At 52.8% G+C, this 20,966-nt stretch overlaps 1 protein-coding gene across 1 annotated transcript in view; it reads right to left on the bottom strand.

Moving 5' to 3' along the window:
- Nucleotides 1–6: 6 nt before the first annotated feature.
- LOXL2 (lysyl oxidase-like 2) overlaps nt 7–20,966 on the bottom strand; it is a gene marked incomplete at its 3' end in the record, with an annotated part of 21,198 nt that continues 238 nt past the window's right edge. The window contains 8 exon segments of the mRNA XM_010013907.1: nt 7–137; nt 510–661; nt 3,130–3,188; nt 3,190–3,299; nt 4,971–5,193; nt 9,297–9,508; nt 19,012–19,187; nt 20,861–20,964. Of these exon segments, the coding sequence (XP_010012209.1) occupies nt 7–137; nt 510–661; nt 3,130–3,188; nt 3,190–3,299; nt 4,971–5,193; nt 9,297–9,508; nt 19,012–19,187; nt 20,861–20,964 (1,167 nt within the window).

The raw sequence follows: 20,966 nt of genomic DNA, 5'->3' as shown, positions 1-20,966 counted from the left end.
AGCTGCCGACACACCACCATGGCCTCCACCGTGCTCCAGCTCTCGCTGCACACCGTGCCCCAGCGCAGGGTTCCGTTGCGCTCGGCCAGCACCTCCACGCGGCCCTCGTAGGGGTTGCGGCCGCCGCTCAGCCGCAGCTGCAGGGCACAACACGGCGCAGGTGAGAACACAAAGGTGCAGCATTGGGGCTCCTCGAGGCTTCAGAGCCCCGAACCTTGGTTCAAGGTCCCGTCGCGACAGGGATGCGCACCCGCGCCACTGGCCTGCACAGATTGCAGCTGAAGTGGTGCTGCGCCCGTTTATCAGCCTCTGTCGAGCTCAAGGCTCAGTAAAAAAGGGAGCATCCCCCTCATTTGCCCTCCTGGCTAATACAATGCAGTGTTAAAATCCAAACTGAATAGGCACAGCTTAAGTGACGTGATTCCTGCACAGCAAGGAAGAGCAGATGATGCTCTGGGTTGAACACACCCCGCGGTGCTCGCTCCCGTCTGCATCACTTGATTTCTCACCTGATTCTGGAAGCCCATCGCTGGGACATTGCATCTCACAGCAGCATCTTCTTCATGGTTACAGCCCTGGGACTCCATGTTGAACTTGCAGTCTGTGACTGACTTCTCAAAGCCAGTGCAATCGATTTCGTTTAGGTGGATCGGACCCATGCCTTGGGAGGGAAGGAAAAGAGAGGTTTTACCTTCTGCCCATGCTACCGTGTGGTGAAGGAATGTCCAAGTAGCAGTTTATAACACACTGCAGGCATCAAAGTGCAGCAATCCTGAAAACATTCCAAGCATTTCATGTAAAACTCCAACAAAAAGCTGCAGGATAAGATTAATAATTTTACCATTAAATTCTTTCCAGCATCTCTGGGGCTCGAGCACCAAAGAGCTGCAGGAAGAGCCAAAACTTCCCATTGTTCCAGACCTCAGCTGTAAGAATCCTTCTGGCTGGGTCTGTGTGTGGGAATCTGCTCCCAATCAAGACCTGACATTTAAATGGGACAACAGAATATAACAGTGCCGGGATGTGTGAGGAGTCAGTGGAACAGCTCTGGGGCAGGTTTGTGCTATGGACTCCAACACCGCTCATGGAAACAAGAGCGAGCATCATTTCATACCACAGAGAGTGGCTTCAAGGTGTTGGGAGCCAAAGGGAACAATCTGGTTCCTCTTTGGACAAGTGGCAGCAGAAAACTGTTGCTTCTACCAAAGAGATGCAGCAAGAGGAGAGGGACACATGAGAAGAGTCCTGCCTGCAAAGCAGCTCCCGTTTCCAAGCTGAGCCCGAAGCTGGTTAGAAAGGAGCTTTTTGGGGGATGAATCAGAGGTTCCAGCTGATGATCTTCACCACAAAGAACAACCAAAGTCTTTCTTGGCATACACATAATCCACTCCTCATCCTGTTCTGCTGCTGAAGGGAATGACATGGGAGGAAATACAGCTTTTGTCACAAGCAGCACTTACTGCCTCCATGTGCCTAAAAGAACTTCCCCCCGAAGACCAGATGTGCCCGGGTTGGTGGCTCAGCACCACGGCCCTGCCCTCTTGCTTTGGCATTCCACTGGGATGACTTTGCTGGGCTATTTCAGTGGAGAATGTCAGGCTGGATCCATGCTGCATTCCTGGGGTATCACCCTCCAGGTCTGGTCAGCATCAAGGCATTCCTCCTACTCCAAGTGGTCGGTGGCTTGCAAAATGACTGGGTCAGTGTCACCATTTCCAGATGTAGACCACAAACAGGACTTTAATGAGAGAGAGGGAAAAAGAGGCTGGATAGACATTCCCAGGAGCCTCAGCCTTGGAGCCTGCTCCTTCATTGTATAGATCTTGTGTGATGCTGCCTGAACACTTTGGGGGGGGGGGCACTTGTCTCTCACAGGTCACTTTGTCTTAACTGGGACCTCCATAAGCTACCACTCCATGATGTGACACGGAGCCCACCTTGCTGTGGTTCACCCCGTGACATTGAATCTCCAGCACAACAATGATGAGACTGGTCCTTTCCATTCACCTCCGACCACACAAATGCATCAAGATGCAGCTGTACCAAAACCCCTACACAGACACCGAGACATGGGAGCAGGGAGGTGAGTTTGGGCCAAAAGAGCTCCTTTTCCTGCTACAGTGGGATGATTTGGCTGCTAAAGGGAGTTCCTGAGGGCTTGTCAGCCCCGGCTGCACTGATTGATGGCCAGTGTTCGGTGGTGAAAGGAAGGAAAGTGAGTGGGAATCAGCAGCCGCTGCTGAGCGTTTCCAGGCTATGGGAGAGGGAACAGCGTGTTCTGCTCCCTCCTGTGGCAGCTGCTTCCCTTCCATGATGATCCTGCTGTTTCCTAGATGCAGCTGAACACAGCAGCAGCTCCCTGCATCCTGCTGCAAGATCTTGGCAAATCCAAGGGGCAGGTCACGTTTTAAAGCTTTCCAGATCCTGGCCACCACCACTGTGCTTTACATGTGCTGTCACTCTCCCTCCTCCTCTGCAAGCCAGGAGGGGCTGGAGAAGTTTCACCCATTCATTCAGTCTCCCAAGAAAGGGTTTGGTGCCGTTTTCTTTGGGGTTTACACTATGGCAGCACAAGTGTGTGAATCAGAAGGTGGTTTGAGAGGCCGTACGTTAGGCTCCGAGTTACCATTTACCACAGCTTGGGATTTAAACCAACTCCCAACCACAGGAAATCCAAACCCAAACCTGGCTCTGAACTGCTCAAATGCCCTTCTATTTAAAATGGGCTAAATTAATGTTCTGGTCTTAAACTGGAGACTGTTTGAAATCCAGATCCAGGGCCCATTTGTGCCAAGAACCTTCTAGTAATGCATTGCACCACGATGTGGATCTGGAGAACCTACAAAGAGCATTTGAGAGCAGCAGATGCGATAACGAAGAAGAAATAACTGGAAGAGGGAAAGGTTAAACCCATCATCAGGAGCCTTCTTTCAAGGAATCTGTTTCTAAGTCACATCTTCCAGCGCAGCCTCAAGCTCCGGGACTCCAGACACTTATTAAGGGCAGAGAACAAATTCCTGGTCCCCTCAAACAAACATCCCAGTAAAAATAGGCTCGGCCCTGGAGGCTGAAAGGGCTCTTGGAGGTGGACAAGGCACGACTGGTCCCCAGAGCTCTCACTGCTCTTACCTTGCCCGAGCCTTGCTCCTGTTATGGCTTTCTTTGCCCTGCCCAAGACCCGCTCCCTCTGACACCAGGTTCCAGTTGTCATCACAAACTGTTCCCCATTCCCCGTTCTTCAGCACTTCCACTCGTCCCTCGCCAGTGTTGGCGCCTCCTTTCAGCCTCACCAGTGGTTGCTGGAAGACACAGACAGAGGTGGGGTTGCCAGTGCCCAGGAACAAAGCATCCTTTCTTAAAGCTCTTACTTATGGCATGTGGCTGCAGGCAAGTTGTGGCCCAAAAAGTGTCACCCTGAAGCACCTTAAACCAACCAGCACGTAACACAGAGGGCTAAAAGTGCCGGATGAGAGCAGGTCTTTACTGGGTAAGACTCACGGTGTGCACGGACCCGTTTCTTGCACGGCCGTTCACGGGCAGAGAATAAAGAGACATTTTATTGCTCTGAAGTTTTGGTGCTTGGATTTTGGAGCCTTTTTCACACAAGCAGTTTTGCAGCACAAGAGCGTTGCTGCACAACGGAGGGGTTGGACGTGGGACAACCCACTTCTCAGCTTGTCTCCTGGGAGCCTTAGAGGAGGCTTGGGAATTGCCCCGAGCCAGTTCACACGAGGCTTTTCCCACTTGCTGCCTGTGGTGCAGCCACTGGGTGGGTTCTTTGCTGCACACATCTCCAGCCTGAGGTCCTGGCTTAACCCAGAGACCAACATGGACCTCAGGCCATGTAAAACCTGTCTGCTGCAGTTACTAGGGGGATAAGTGACCTGTCAGCTCACACACATCAGCGGCAGGTCCGGTTCCATCAGTTCCTGCTCTTGCTCTGTCACCAACCACACATCACTTACAGCTTCGCCCAGTACCAAGCAGAGACCCACCAGTTACTGCGGCACCCGAGCGATGCAGCAGGAGCTGAGTCTCTGCTATGGGAGCACCATGCCAGAAGCTGGGACCAAAAACCCCTTTAACTTCTGGAGCTGGAAGCACGAGCAGCTCCCGGGCTGGGGTCCTGGCTCAGGAGATCAGCCACGGTTCACAACACCTTTCACCTCTGACGCCTGGATGCTGCAAACTCTTGTGGGCTCCAGGCTGGCAAAGCAGGGTCAGGAGCACACTATTCCCACCACAGCAGGGGCCAGAGGTGGTGTCGGGATGAAGCCCGCTCCTAAAGCCATAGAATTAGGTCTGGGTGGTGGAGGCTGCACCCAAGGGCAAACAACACCTTGGGAAATAACCCTCTAAGCCAGCATTAGGGGCCTCCAGACCTAAAGACCACCTCTGTATCCTAAGGCACATCCCTTACAACTGGAATATTGCCCTTAGCATCGAGCTGAACAACATTTGCTGCAAGTTAAACTGTTCTAACTGACTCCAGGGACTTTTTATAAGGCTTTTGCATCTCTTTTTCTGCTACACTCAGCCCTCTCCTTGCTGGACTGAACACACACGGCTCGTTCAACCTTCTGCCCAAGAGCTCATCTCAATCTCCCCTCTGGCAGGTTCAAGCCATCCCCCTTGTCCTGTCCCTGTCCCTCCCTCCCTTGTCCCAAGCCCCTCTCCAGGTTTCCTGGAGCCCCTTGGGGCACTGGAGCTGCTCGAAGGTGTCCCCTTGAGGAGCCTTCTCTTCTCCAGCTGCCCCAGCCCAGCTCTCCCAGCCTGGCTCCAGAGCAGAGCTGCTTCATGGCCCCGCTCCAACAGCTCCACATCCCTCTTGTGCTGTTCCCCAGAGCTGGACCAGGGCTGCAGGGGGGGCCTGCCCAGAGCACAGCAGAGGGGCAGGATCCCCCCCTGACCATGCAGTGAGACAGGAACACAAGGAGGGGACACTTCCACAACAGGCTTCTCCTACTCACCTCCTGCCTGAAGGCTTTTCGGAAGCCACTGTGGCTGCTGGGGGCAAAGGCACGTCCCGGGACACAGCTGACTACCGCAGGCATCCCATTGTCACACGTCGCGTTCTTCTCTGCATCCACGTTGAGGTGATTGCCCAGTTTGCAGCTGGAGATGTGAGCTTCATTCCCACTGCAGTCCATTGAGTACGCCCAGTACTGCTGCTTCCTCCTGCTGGCAAACATCCTGCAAGGGGTGGAAGAGGCCAGGACAAGTAAGAGGAGTCCATAAGATCCACACTGGCGCAGATACAGGATCGAGCAGCATTATTGAAGGCTCATCCATTCATACACACGATGGCTCTCTGTTAAGGGGACACTTGGGAGTAAATGGGTCATCTCCTCAAGCTAAAGATCAGAGCGTGCATCAACAGTGGAGCTGGAGCGACAATGCCAGACACATAATAAAGGGCAGAGGCTTCCAGGGCTTTTTGACACGTGCAGTACCCTGGAAAGCACCTGGTTCAGCGCCACCGCTCCGTATGTCCTTGCAGGAGCCAGCTCTGCCCCGGCACCCTCCGCGTCCCTGTGTGTGTTCAGGATGGAAGCGAGAACCTGAAGGAGCATTTCCTTCTGCGGACACGCGAGGAGAGCTCCATGAATTCCAAAGCAGACAAGAAACACGGCCTGTCTTCGAGAAGTCATTGTGGGGATGCCTTAGAATAGCAAACAGTGACCTCATCCTGGAAACTTCATGAGGCTTTAACATCTGGTTGGTATTAACAGCCCTTGGTAGGCTGGGGAGAGCGAGCCAGAGAAAGCCCCACCTCGTTTCCCTGGGATAAGAAGCGGGATACAGCTGATGTGTGCAGACAGAAACCCAGGGCATCCCTGTTAGTCACTTTGCAGCACAGAAAGGCTGCAACCCACCTCGCACTGGCCTTGGTGTAAGCCAAGAGCAACACGAGGTGTGAGCGAACAGTCGCTGCGAGAGTTCAGGGCAAGCTGGAGTCCGAATCCTTTCTGCTGGGGAGGAGGGAGGGAGCTTCCCCACATGAGCTTTAATCAAAGACACAGATCAAGCCCAAGGGCTGTGGGAAGTGGCTGCAGGTTTAGCTAAAGGAGCCTGGCTATGGAAGAACGCACCCGGGAGGAACGTGGGAGCAGAACGCTCATCCCTGAACACATTCACGCTGGGAAACTCACCCAAACACACTCAACAGGAGCTGGGGAGCTCCTCACAGGGGCTGAGCATCGAGTCTTTACCCTCGCGAAGTTCAAGCCTTTCCTGTTGCTGCCTTCAGCCTCAGCGAGGCAGAAGAGGAGCCAGACTTGCACCTCCTGGAAAGCCTTTAAGACCCTGGCTTTGCCGGGGAGAGCCCAATCCATGAGGATCTCTGCTGGAAGCAGGGCAGTGATGAGCTGCCCCCCGCACCGAGCAGCTTCGTGCTGCACGAGCAGACTGGTTCAACAGGGAGCTGCTGTTGGGTTGACACTGGACCAAGTGTCCTGGAGGTGCTGGGCTCCTCCTCGCACTTCTGTGGCAAACCACAAGGCTGGAAGGGCCTCAGGAGGGCACCAGGTCCCGTTCTCTGCCTGAGGCACCTCCTGTCAGAGCCTTCTCCTGTCCCCATCAGCAAAACGCATTGAATCCTCCTCTGCCCCCTCAACCAGAGCAGGGACTGGGAGGAGGAGTTCCCAAGCAGTGTCTATGGCAAATCACTTTGAAGAATGAACAAGAACATGGAAACAACACTGAGATTTGTCCCGTTTCCTACCATAAATCGTGCTGTCAGCTGCCCGGCCCCGGCTACAGTCAGGAATAAAACCTTGGCACCGGGACAACAATGAACTAAGTTGTTTTCTTTCAAGCAAGATCCATCTGTAAATCATTTCACCTCCCACCATTGTGCAGAAGCAGGGGATCCGCCAGCTCAGCATGTGGGGAATGGGGCTGGCAGGGATGTGGGAAGGGGCACCGAGCCCCAGCAGAAACCTGATTCCAGCCCGTCTCCCATCTGCGGAGCAGGAGCGGGAAAGGATCCGCTCTTGGAGAATGGGATTTACAAGAGAGGGGGAGCAAAGCCTGAGAAGTGAACAGAACGTTTCTGAGGCTTCACACTCGCATGGAGGGAGGGTTGGGTTCCAGTGCCCAGCCGGAGGTGAGCTCATCCCTCTCCAAGGCAGAATGAGACCAGAAGCAGGGGCACGCAGCAGCCAGCAGCTTACACTGCTCTTCATTCCAGTACCTTGGCCATGAAGCAAAGACCCCTGGTGAAGTTCCCAGCCCAGAAGTGGGGGGTTCCCTCCCCGGCAGCACTGGCTGCACACGATGTATGTGACAAAGCACAAAGCCCCAGGAAGAACACGGAACCGTGCGAAGCAAACAGCACTGTCTCACTGACACGGTTCTACAAGTCTCTTCCCTGCAATAAACCAACATCCCACTTTCCAGCCTGGGATAATGCTCAGCACAGCTTCCAAAACATCCCTGTGTGGGTGCAAACTGCTACTGCTTGCCAAAACCACGCGAAGGTGAGGGAGGTATTAGGACACTGAGGCTGCTTAAGCCTCAGGATCTCCAAGCCTGGTATTTGTAGGCACATGGCATGTTCCTAACTCCAGCTCCGGTCAGTGGGGTCTTAACACTGCTGGATAACTGTGCCTCAGGTTTTCCAACTCTATTGCAAGAGATGGGACCATTTCCAAGCACCCTCTCACAGAAGGCAGATGGCTCCAGCTGCTCCATTAATGCTCTTCTTGGAAACACCACAACTAAGAAGCAGGAAAAATCTCCTTTGTGCTTCCAGGGGTCATTTCTCCTTCCTGCTCCGATGCAGGGGCTGGGAACCTCAGGGAGGAGTTTGCTGCACTGATGGAAGCAACACTCCTCTAAGTGGTGTCCAGGGCAAAACATGAGGCCACCTGGTAGCAATTATTGATCCACCGCTCTTGTGCCTGGGAAGCCGGGAAGCAGAATTCCACCCAGGTTCGTTACCCGGTGCTCCCTGTGCTGCTTTGCACCATTCCAGCCCAAGGACCTCCTCAACCGAGCACAACCTGGCTAATGAAAGATATGAAATGTGGCCAGGCAGCTCCGGGGGGAGCTTCCAGAAACAGCGATTCCACAGGCCAGGAGGGGCCGGCAGGAAAACCCCAGTCCTGCCTGGAGAGCTCAGCTCTGTCCCCGACATCGAAGCTTCCCCACTCCCCAGGTCACAGGGTAGGAAAGAAATGAGACAGAATTTCACTTAAACTGTTTTGCATCTGCTTTAGGGTGTTATTTCTAGGGAAAAGTGTAGGAAGAAGCACGTCTGCGGTGAAGGCTGGTGGTGAAATGCAAACTGAAGCAGTGATAACAAAAAAGCCCAGAGCTCCTGGCTTCCAAGAAACACAGCCTAAAGCCATCAGCTTGCAACAATATTCTCCCTATGGATCACTGGATTCTTCCCTCATTTTGGAGCGATCTACAGCTACAGGAAGAAAAAGCAGCACTAAAAATCACAACTGCATCTTTCTACAAGCACCGTCTGAGCTGGGCAGGCAGAAGCGATGATGGGAGGAGCAGCAGGGATGTGCTACTGATATCCTTAGCCCAGTACTCTCAGTTCAGAGCAGGCTTGAATGGAGAGAGCAAGACTCTCTTCCAGCCTGGGACCTCGAGGGGCTGGAGCCAAAGGAGCTGAACTGGGGCGAACAACAGCAGGAGACACGCTGGGAAATATCCTTTGTGGGGGATTTGGCAGCTGGATCCCCATGAACTATGGCTGGTGAGAGCCAGAGCAGCTCCCATGTGGGTAGACTCGTCACGAGGGGTGGGAGACCAGGAGTGGGAAGGAGGAACCTGGGCAACAAAGCACAAAGACCTGGTTTATTGCAAGATGACTTGGTTGGAGCTTTCAGCATGTGTCAGCCCCGCTCCTACGGCTGCCTTTCTGCAGAGGGACGGGGTAAGCAGAGACTGTCCTGCAGCCGATGGGTTTAGGGGCAGAGTGGGATCAGTTTGGTCACATCCACCCATCCCCTGCACACAACACAACCTATCTCTGGTGGAGGAAAGGGCTGTTCTACAGCTGGAAAAACCCCACAGGTTTCTTGGGGTTATAGGACCTACACCAGCTACTCCAAGTGACGCTGCGCTAGGTCTTCAGCCGCGATGGGGAGGATGGAACGACCCCCTGTCTGCACAAGGCCGTGTCAATACTTCCAAGGACTGACACAGGAGGAGAATCTGACCGGCAGGAATGAGGCAGTTGGAGGGTTTTCTGCCTGTGTCACTTGACAGTTTGCATTCCTGAACAAGGTGCTCAAAGGAACCCGCTGGTGTCTCACACAAAGCTCTGCTCTTACTTGTAGACGTTGGTGTTGTATTTCCTCTCGCTCGGGAAGCCAAACATGCCACAGACGACGCGGGAATTCTTCATGGTCCAGTGCTTGTCACAGATCTGCTTCCAGGTCCCTTCATCCTTCACCTCCACGTACCCCTCCGTGACGGGCACCCGCTTGCGGTAAGTGGCGAGGATGGGTCGGATCCTGATGTCCTCCACCTGGATGTTCATGTTCTGAAAGCACAAAGGGAACAGAGATGATGCTGGATTGCAAGGAAACGGGTTGGGTGGCTTCGAGACGGGAGGAAAACCCAGTTCTGCTCAGAGAGGCGCAGAGTTGTGTGGGAAGAGACACAAGAGAGAAGGGAACCAACCTTTCCACCCTGTGCAAGTCCATCCCCCAGCCCGCACGGGAGGATGCTATTGCCCATTTAGAGACAAAACCCATGTCTGCACAAACGGCTGCGGAACAAATCCCCCTCGTTACTTAAACTCATTGAAGGGCTTGTTTGAGGTGCACAGTGACATTAGTTCAGTCTCAGCTACTATGGAAGTGAACCCGGCTCCAGCTTTGCCAGGGACACCTTCACGCTGGGAAGCGGGAGCCCTGGCAGGGAAGGACGTGAGGGGTCTCGTCAAGCCCCTGGGAATCCCTTCCCCTCCTGGCCTGGGCAGGCACTGGGAAAGCTGGGACCCTGTTGTGCTGACACCAGCACCAAGCTGGGGTCCTCCTCCAGCCACAGCATTACTGGGGACAGCAAATGAGTTGGGAAGGTTGAATGGATTTCACATGTGGAGCCTACCTGAGGGCACGGCACAAACCAGCTTTGCAGGACCCGAGCCCAACAGCAGAGGCCGGCTGGAAAATAGCTGCTGAAAGTACAAAAGAGCTACTGAAAATGTTATAACTTGCTTCCAAGGAGACTTTTCCTTGTCAAAAAATGTATGAGCCCACGTGGTTCTGCTGACGGTTACATCAGAGCTCAGGAATTCTCTCCTCTGCTCAAATCCAATGACTTGGAAAAGAAGAATGCCCAGAGCTTTAAAGAGACACAAGCTCCTGGTCAGGCAGAGGTACTAAGGCAGGAGATCACAGTCGGACGTGCAGAGTCCTGCAGATGACACGTGGCACATCCATCTCCAGCCGCTTCCCCAGCGCTGATGCAACCGACAGAAGCCAGGCAAGGGGAGACCAAGTGCAGAGCAAGAGCCTGCTGGGGCAGGGAGAGGGGCAGGGAGAGGGGCAGGCATCTCCCCCTCCCTCGCCCCTGCCCACACTACCTTGGGCAAGTCACTTGAGGCTTTTCTTCTTCCTTCTTTTCCCTTTCTTTATTATCTCCATTTACCACCTATTTTACAGCCAAATAGCTGAGTGATTCCTCCCTTCCTTCAGCTGCAAGAATGCAGTCCTCCAGCAACTCAGCATCCATGAAAACCTACAAACCAAACTGCTGTGATTTAGCCCTTAGGGCAGTGCTGCTCATACCAGGTTCACACTTTGGGCCAATACCCGAGTTTGTTAGATCTGAGGCACTTTGGGGTGCTCAGAGGGTCTGATGCCAGAGCAAACTTGCCTCCTGTGTGCCTGCAATGCAGAGAGTTCCTCCTAAACACGTCCCACACCACATCTCTCTTCCCCCAGAGATGCTGACACAGACACAAACCCGAACCCTGCTCTGACCTGGGATTCTTTATGAGTCCAACTCCTTTGTCATGGGATTTTTTGCCCCTGTTTGCCAAGGATGAAAAAGCAAAGTGAGCAAATAAGCAAGAAATGAGCCATCATTTCGTTCCCTCGAGGGCGTTTCAGCCTCAGATAGACACAGCAGACCAGCACGCAATGACGTTTTCATGATGTGGCTGAGAGCAAACCCAGTCCCCATCCATCCCCCTTCCCACTGCCAGAGGGGAAGGTGAGAGCAGAGACTTATTGATAGAGCAGCTCGAGGCTTTGCACAGAGCTCAACGTGTTGTGGAGCTCAGCTTTATAGTGGAGGGTTCCAGACCAAAGGACCAAGCTGAGGAAGCTGCAGGTTTCCCAAGGAGCAAGAACCAAGAGTTTTCTCCTCTCACTGCAGCTTTTGATGGTTTCCTTTCACTGCAGTTTGTGCCGCACTGAGAGCATTGGGTAACGCACATACAGGCAGATGTGTTGTATCATCCACCACCAGTGTGCAGAGCAGCTAATGCTGAAAACAGGCTCCACATAAAAATCAGAAGCAAACAATACTTAATGGCTAGAACAGACTTTAAAATCACCCTCCCCATACGTTATGTACACGTGGAGACAAACACCCACAACAAACTGCCACCTCCACTGGGAAGTCTCATCGCCGAAAGCCTTATTCCTGCTCACACTAAAGCCACGCACTGGAGCTACAAGGGAGACTGGTAAATCCTCTGAAGGGCCACCAAGCAACTGACTCAGAAGCTGAATGGACCCTTGGAGAGCTCCCACCTCATGTATCAACCATCAAGTCCAGCCTTCAACGGCAGCGCAGGAGCCAAGCAGTCATTCGAAGGGCAACGGTACCTGCTCTGCCCAGGCCACAGACTCGCTTCCTAGAATGGTTTGGGATGGAAGGAACCTTAGAGCAGCCACAGCTTCCCTGGGCACCCGGTACCAGCACCCCAGCCCCGCACACAAAAGCCCACAGGAAGGCAACGTGCTGCTATTATAACCCAAAGAAGCTCAGCTTTGGAAGGCCAGGGCCTGCCCAGGCACAGCGAAAAGAAAGGGGTTTGGTTTGAGCTTTCACAAAAGGATTCCTGGCTTGGAACATGTTCATATGAGCCTCAATGGCTTTTGTTTCCACTCTGAACCAAACACTTCCCTGTGGCTCCGGATCCCACTGCAGAAACCGACCCAGCTCCCGATGTTTTCTTTCACCTTTTGCCATGTGTGTTGTGGTGGCAGAACAATCACAGCCAGGACAGTGTCCTCCTCCACTGCCCGGGCTCTGCAGCAGCCCTGCGGGTGCACAGTGACCGATACAGGGAGCAGATCCCATTCCTAGAAACCCAGCTCCTTCACACGGTTCTGAATCCTGGCTCCTGGCTGGAAGGAAACTGCAGCCACTGGGATCTCCGAGGGGCTTGTTCGGAGAGGATCTTAATGCTCACTTCAAAGGCACCGCGATGCTGGTCAGAAAGCAGCCAGAGAACTGCATGAGGTGGGTCTGAACAGCCACAACCGGAGAAACTACCCAAAACAGGCAGGAAGGGCACCAGGAATGAACCCATCCCCAGCGGAGCCGCTGAGGAGCGCAGGGCAGAGGATGGAGGTGCTCTCTCTGTCCCTGCCTGGTCCATAGTTGTTGCTCTCCTGCTTGAAGATCCCCTGTCATCCACTCAAACTGCTCCTTCCTTCCTTATGCCTTAGATGCAGAACCCTATTCAGGTCATCACTTCTCATGTTGAGCGAAGCTCCAGTTCTCGGCTTCCCAAACACGGAGACTTTAAGGCTGTGGCTTGGACTGGACATTATTTCTTTTGAAATATTAAAAACATCACACAAAGTCTTCCCACAAACTCCGTTTCTCCCAGAGGCATCTTCTCTCCTGTATTCAAACCCTTCCCTCACTTCCACTGAAGTCTCAGCTCCCAAGTCCTGTCCCCTGGAGCTGACTTTTCACAAAGCTCCCTCTTCACATCCAGGGGAATGGGTGGAATCTGTTTTGCTTTAACCATCTGGAGCTTTGCCTCTGAGTCACTCACAAAGTCCCAGCTGTTAAATAAACACAGTGAGATAGATGCTGCAAGACCCAGCCGGGCTGCTGATGGGGGACAGCAATCCCCTGGGAATGTGATGCTCTACTGGACCACGAGCACTTTTTGTTCTGGGTTTGTGCGGTACAAAAGGGTAAAGGATGAGAGAGCAACCCAGGATTAGGGGCCAGACTGTGAATGACAAAAGCCAAGGCCTTTGCTGAGCTGTGAACTGCTCCAGCAGCAGCCTCACCATTGCCAGCGCAGAGCAGGACAGCGGAAAGCACTAGAAACCCTGGTGACAGGAGCAGCAGACGGCAGGACCCATTGAGGAAAGCAGCTAGAAACTATCAGACCCACTTCAAATTGCAGCACTAGAGAAACACAGTGGCTTATCCCAGTGGCAGCTGGAGTTTGCTGCAGAGGAGATGCTGAAGACCCCTTCTAGGCACGCCAAGCATCAGCACTGATGTTGCACATGGGCTTATGTTGAGAGCAGTGAACATTTACAGCACGGGGACAGAAGCTGAACCACTGTTGTCATAACAAACAGGCGGAGAAACCTTTCATTGCCAAAGGTTCTGAGAGCTGGACGGTCAGACCCAGAGCTGGGGCCTGAGCTGGTGGTGACCTGAGACGGCTGCAGCTCCCCACCGCATGGAGAGAGCCCCCACTGGTTTGCATGACAAAAAGCTAGAGAAGAGGAAGATCTACCTGTGTGCTGAGCAACAACGGCCCCATCCTCCCTCCTTAAACCTTCTGGTTAAGTAGCTCAGCCCACAGGAGCATTCCAGAGCCCTGGAAGTGTTCAATCAGTCAAGGTTGGATGGGGCTTGGAGCAACCTGCTCTAGTGGAAGGGGGCCCTGCCCCTGGCCGGGGGGGGGGGCGGGGCAAGCTCGCTTCCAACCCAACCCATTCCATGACTCTATGATTTGATAGAGCCCCATCCACAGCGCCCAACCTGACTGAAAGCTCCTGAGCAGGAATTCACAGCACCCTCCCCACTGCCTGGGAAACTTGGACAATGTGGTTCAACTCGCTCGTAACCTGGTACAATCAGAGCCTTTGTGCCCCTGGACCTGGAAGTGAGATTTCTTTATGCTTCACATACCCCCAGAAAGGAGGAGAAGGCCAGAAATAGCTGGTATGTTCAGACTTTGCCTGCCCACTGTCTGGCCAAAGCTGGGGGTAGTCTCAGGTACCAGACCTGTTTGTGGACGTGTGACGTCCCCAGGAATGCGATATATTTAGAGCATGTCCTATTTGAAGCCTCTCTGTGCACCCAGAGGAAGAGGGTGGACAACAAATATTTTGTTAAGGATGTTTTTGGGTTAAAATAAAGGACCTATGGTGCATTTATGTAAGAAATCTATTAAGGGCAGGAGTTAGTTCCTGCGGCCTTAGAACTGGTGCTCAACCCATTCAGGCACTTGCAGGAGGGCCTGTGCTGTGTCTGGACAACACCAAGTGGCTGCATGTCCTGTTTGGAGAAGCAGGGAGAGCATTCCCTGCTCCTGGTTTTGTGAGCACACATTAAACCACTTTGATTTCCGAGCTTCTGGCATCCTACAAACACTTGGGAAAACGCTGGAGCCTGTGCACGCATTTAAAGTGCAGCCTTTGGCACTCTCTAAAGGAACTTTAAGGCAGGTCCACACGACCCACTTTCAGGCACTTGTGAACTTCAAGGCAAGAACCAACAGTCATCCTGCGACTTCTGCACTGGTTTTATCCTCCTCTTTAGGCCTTTTGCCACAGCACAGATCCTGCTCCCAGCTCTTTTCATCACTTCAACCCAATGTGATCAGACTTCTCCTTCCCCCTGAGCTCCCAAGACGCCACTCGCAGTGTTCCTGCCACCCTGTGATGCCTCCAAGAGTCACCGGTACAAATGAAGTGGGTGACGTGCTCTGTCAGCTTGGTTAGACCCGAGCTGCACCATCAAGCCACTGCTGGGAATTCGAGTGCACAAACCAGAGCTTTGCCTCCAGGCTGTGGCTCAAAAAGAAGAAATCCAGCAGAAGCCAGACTTGGAGTCACTTTAACAACAACTTGGGCCTGGATGCAGAGGACTGAAGCGAGCAGGTTCAGTGCCAGCTTTGAGTTCCCAACCATCCCCACGTCCACAGACGATCACTGGGTTAAGCCATGCTCAGCCACACAACTGCAGCACTTCCAAGCACAGCTACTGCTTTTCCGCGCCTCTTCAGGCCATGTGGATCACAGTCACGGAGCTGGGTCTGGAGGAGGGAGGGGATGTGATTCCAGCAGGATGTGTACCTGCTTTTCCCCTCCTAATGCTCCCAGAGGCAATAGCAAAGTCAAACCACAAGCCCTGCTCTCTCCATTAACGAGAAGCTGCCTATTTAGTGCAGATGCTTTAAAGAGGAGGGGGAAAAGCCCCTCTGAAAAATGCACTCGATGCCGTCACACGTCAGTGCTGAACAAACACTGCTCCCCTGGCTCTGCAAAGGTGAGCAACCTCCACTGTTTGTGCAGCCCCTGAGCTAAAAGGGGACCAGGCTAATCCCGAGCTGGCAGCAGCTCGTGAAAGGGCTGTTCTGCTCTGCCCATTCATCACCCTCCCAGACAGAACCCTTTGAACGAGTCCCAAAGCTGAAAGCTGCAGAAAACAGCAACCAAAAGTGATGGAGTTTCTCTGCCCTTTAGCAAGAGGCTGATGGATTTCAGACCCATCCCAGCCTCGGTCCTGTTGGAAGGGTTGACCTCTTCCTGCCTCCTGTCTTCTTATCACAGCCCTTCCATCACTCACCCTCGACTGAAACCTTCCACTGTGGCCTGTGACTAGTAACTTGTCTCACAGGAGCAGGGTCAGGCACTGCCCCTTCCCAACAGGGCAGGGAATGGAAAGGCTCAGGGACAGGAAGAGAAGTGACTTAACCCTCTAAATATGAGCTGTGACGGGAAAAGATCTGAGCATACACATATATAAGCCAAGTGGTTTATGGGGGTGGAAAAATTCATCCTATACTACTTATCTGCAGCATTTCCAGACTGGGATATGGAGAGATGAACATTGCCCAGTCAAAACAAGCTGCTTGAGGGCTATCACGCTGCTTTTACAAGCGCAAACTCTTTGCCTTCAGAAGCAAAGGAAGCAAGGCCAAGTTTGAAGCGATGGCAATTTGCACAGCCCCATCCGAATGAAGTCAGATGGTGTCTTGCACTTACTGCCTTTGCACATTACATCTGGGCAGCACTTGGCAGCCCCACGGAACTTACTACCAAAGGGTCTTTAAGATACCTTCTAAATGATGGATTTAAGACGGTCCCTGGCAGGAGGAACACGCAGAGCTCCCTATTACAAAGGAGATCTAAGCGTGAGGGCACGTTTGGTGATGGGTGAACCAGGCTGCACCAAGCACGAATGCTTGGAAGAGGAGAGCAGAACAAAACTGGAGCTTACACACAGACCACACTCAAGTCACTGCTCACTCCTGTTCGTCTGCTGGCTGTAAAAGCACCGGTTTGCAAACAGATCCATTTGGGAATCGTTACAGTTGTTACTCACTACGGTGGGAAAGCAGCACTGGGAGGTACAACTGGGTACGTAAGCTCTGTGCATCATCTTAAACCAGGCCTATTTCGAGTCAAACCTGGTTTTAAAAGCAGTTTAAGGGCAAACTGAAATGTTTCCCTTGGAAATCTCAGTGGGACTGGACAGGTTTAGCTCTGTCCGTGCCATAACTGAAGCCAGTGGGGCTGGTGGAGAGACCTGACCACAGCACTGCTGCTCAGCAGGGAATTCCAGGCTCCTCAAGCCCCGGTCTCATTCCAAAGAGAAAACATCACTCGGGCAAGCTTTGGGCCACAGGCTAAAGACCCAGCAGCTTACAGAGCAGTGCTGTTTCCTCTGGCGAACGCGAGGTACGATGTGCAGAATTCCCAGGCGGGCTGGAGAGGGCAAAGACTTTCAACGTGCATTCACACAAGCCTTTTGACCTCCCTGGTTTGGAGTTTGTGACCCTCTGAGTAACCCTGCTCATCAGCTTTGACTCAAACTATGTCACAGCAGCTGCTAATGAGAGAAAGCAAAGTTTATGAGGAGAAAGGCTGAGAAAGGGGGAAGGACTTTAGGCACTGCACAGAGCGCTGTGTCTGAGAAGTGCTTCCACAAGAGCATCTTGAAATGTATATAGCACAGCACCTTTAGCCTTAGTCCTGCTGCAAGGAAACCCACACAGGAAAGGGAAAGAACCCTTCAGCTGCCCCTGATCTTATGGGGATACAAGAAAAGTCAGTTGGGTTTTGTAAAGTAGAAGCAGGAACTTTCCTCCCCCTGTGAATACTGGTCCTGCTCACACCAATGAATGGCTTCATCCATCCGCAGCTCCCCGGCGCTATCAGGACATGGGGAATACGACTTCTCTTCCATCTATTTCTCCCACTGACGAGCCAGGCTTCTGCTACAGGAACTGCTTCAACCTTCTGATTCATTGTACTTATCGTATGTGAAGCTTAAGCACCCACACAGCACCACCACAAGCTGGGCCTGCATTACCCAATGTGCTCAACTCATTAGTCAACCCCCAGGGCTGAGCTAATGGAAAAGCAGACCCTCTAAAGCTTTATGATTAATCTAAGAGAAGTGACCTCTGTCTAGACTGAAGCATCTTTTCTTCCAGGCCTCTGTTGTGAGGCTTCCCTGTGGCTTTGGGGAAGCACACGTCTGCCAAAGCCATCACTGATGTTCCATGAGCTCGCCTCATTCCCCGAGCAACAACAGTGCCATTGACAGAGGCAGCTTGGGATCCCTCTGGAAAGCCGCCTTTCCCTCCCAAGCCGAGTGAAGCAAGGGCAAGGCAAGGAGGAGAGTTTCAGCTCTCACATCCCATATCTGCCCCCTTGCACAGGAGCTTTCCATGGCGGTGCTGGATGCTGCCTGCTCACCCGTGCAGTGCTCTTCCTAAAGGAGAAGAAAATGCTGGAAGTCCCTTTCTGAACCTGCTGGAGTCATTTGGGTTTCCAGAGGTAAAGGCAGCTCTATCCATTGTTTCAGATCATGAACAAAGCCAAGATCCAGCCATGGAAACCTTGCTGCAAAGTGATACACCCTGGATTCCCTGCCAGTCATTTGGCTGTAGTTACTGGATGGGCTCTTCTGACCAAGGGCAACCACTGAACCCACGCACTGACACACCAGAGCACCCGAAACAAGGGAGATGGTGGCTGAGTCACCGCAAATACTTCCCAACACGAAAAGCTCAAGGGAAAACACCACTTTCTTTCACGCTTCGAAAAGCTCAGCCCCAATTCTTCCCAGCTCCTCATTCTACAGGAATCCAACAAGTCCTGGCTGGTGATTCAAGCATTTGGTCTCAGCCTAAGCTGGTCCTAACCCAGAGCCTTTCTCCCAGTGACCAGCCCCCGTTTCCCCCTCTTCACTCCCTTGCAGCACTTCCTGCACACTAATCTCTCGTTCCCACAAATATTTCCATCCAGTTTTCATGGTTACTTCAGCACTGCTTGGCCAAACTGTGCCAAAACAGATGTATCCCCCTCCTACATCCTCCCATTTCATGCCATGGCTGTATACCCTGTTCACCGCCAAATCCGGCCCGATCTGCTGACCTCCTGTTATACCAGAGGCCTCCAAACTGTTCCCAGTACCAAAAGGGAGGCAGAAAGGGGAAGAAAGCTCCTTGTTTAGTACTATGAACCAACGAAGTCACCCAGACGTAAGGTCTATGAGCACAGCACCCATCCTGGCTCTCTAAAACCATTCTTAGAAGTGCAATCAACCGGTCTGCAATCAAGAAGCGATTGCAGAACAGGATTAATATATTTTCACCTTACTTATGCTATTAAAAACCACCCCCAAAACCCACTTTCATATTCTTATGATACATATAGTGGTCTGAGCAGCTGAAAACTGCACCTTCAAGCCAGCATCTCGGAGCATCGTTGAGTTTGCTTTAACCACAGCGTGCGGGTGGGATAACCCGCAATACCCAGCAGCAGGCAGGGATGTTCCTGAGCAGCAGCTTGAAGCTGTAGGTACATTTACCTCTATCTGGTTAAGCAGGGAGCTGTCAAACTTGAAGCCAGGGATCCTCTTCTCGCTGCAGACTACTCCCACGTCCTCGGTGTGTTTGCAGTCAGTTACTCCCCAGCCATTTGAAGTACATGCTGCCAGCGTGGGCTCCTTCCCGTTACAGTGGACATTGTCCATCCAAATCTTCCCTGAAGGGGAAAGAAAATAGAAGTGAGACTCACGAAGAGGGTAAATCTGGGTTGCACTGAAAGCAAACGAGGTGCTGTGCTCTGTGGCAGGGGAAGGGAGTGCTGCTAAAGCGAGCTTCAACAAACCAGGTAAGGAACATCAATGAGCCACTTTAAGCACTTCCTAAGTGGAACCAGCTCCACCCCACAGCTTCCCCTTTCCCTTACCTCCATGGCAATGAACAGTAGGCTCAGAGGGAAGCAGAGCAAAAGCCAACAAGCAATTCCCCTATTTTGGGGTTCCAAATGCTTTGCTTGTCTGAAGAGCACCATGACTTTTGGACAGAAGGGGCTGCCTGAGCTCAGAGCTTCAGAGCCCCTGTAGCTGTTGAGTTGTCTGTAACAACTAGTTCTAGTCATGTCGGGGAACTTAATCCTTATGTTATCTACGTCTCTGTTTAGGTTATACATTAGGCAGAAGCTCTTCCCTGTGAGGGTGCTGAGGCGCTGGCACAGGGTGCCCAGAGGAGCTGTGGCTGCCCCATCCCTGGCAGTGTTCAAGGCCAGGTTGGACACAGGGGCTTGGAGCAACCTGCTCTAGTGGAAGGTGTCCCTGCCCGGGGCAGGGGTTGGAGCTGGAGGAGCTTTAAGGTCCCTTCAACCCAAACCGTCCTGATTCCATTTCCCTCGGTTGTCCCAGCTTTGCTGCAGCAGCCCCAGCAGATCCAGTGGGTTAATGGGGGGATGTGCTCCCCAAACAGCAGAACAGCAAGATGTCCCACAGAGCCTGGCTCTGAGGTTGGAGGAAGGCACCGTCCTCCTGCACAGGGATTTACCCAGCACTATTCCAGTGTGCAGAGAACCCTCACTCCAGTGACATCTCACAGCAACCAGTTCCATTGCCACAACACACAAACATTCACGTCTCAGGTATTGCTCAGCACATCTTTGGGACTGAGGTGCAGCAAGATCCAATCCACAATTGTCCACACGTCCATCATGTGCCATTTCAAAGAGCAAGGCAGGACGGACACTTTGGGGTGGGTGAGCAGCTTTTCCCCACCTGGAACAGCCTGAGAGTGCCCAAAGGGATTATGACAAACATAGTCCTGCACAGGACACGAAGTGTGCACCCTCCTCTGGGGTTTTACAGGCTCGTCTGCACTGCAGAGGATGCTGCGTGTGTTTCAAAGAGCCTAATGGGGAGAAGAAGTACTTGTGTAGCATCACATAGTCTGTTCAGAGCCCGAGGAGAAAACGAGTAGGGTGAAGGAGTGTTTAGAGGCTGTTTGACTCACTGGAAGGCAATGGAGGCATGAATAGGGAAATGGACCATCTATACACCACACTTAGGGTGCAGCTTCCCTTCTGACCAGCTGTACTGGCTGCTGAAGAGCCTCCTACCCTTACCCACAGCAGGGGCTGCTCCCCTGCATCCCGACAGAGTTCCCCCCCAGGACCTGCTCCTTCAGCTCTATCTCATCATCCCTTCACTCCTTTTGCTCTAAACAAACACACACCTCTTATTCCAGCTGTTGAACCTGAGGGGAGCCTGATTTAAGGAGACACCGCATCACCTGGAGGCTGTTTCAGTTCCAGCTGTAGGAAGCATCACTGCATCCTAGATCGGACGGAGAGCTCAGGAGTTACTGGGAGACACCCAGCCCAGAGCTGCATCCCGGGAGCGAACTTACCTTCTCCCTTTCCATACTTGGAGCTGGGCAACCAGGACACAGCCTCCACGTAGCCCAGCTCCCTGCAGACCACGTGCGCGGCGTGGATGGAGAAGTCGTCGTCGCA

The sequence above is a fragment of the Nestor notabilis genome, unplaced genomic scaffold (genome assembly GCF_000696875.1).
Source record: "Nestor notabilis isolate BGI_N333 unplaced genomic scaffold, ASM69687v1 scaffold18664, whole genome shotgun sequence".
Lineage (NCBI taxonomy): Eukaryota > Metazoa > Chordata > Aves > Psittaciformes > Psittacidae > Nestor > Nestor notabilis.
The sequence above is the reverse complement of the archived record's forward strand: the minus strand, read 5'-3'. Positions and strand labels throughout refer to the sequence as shown.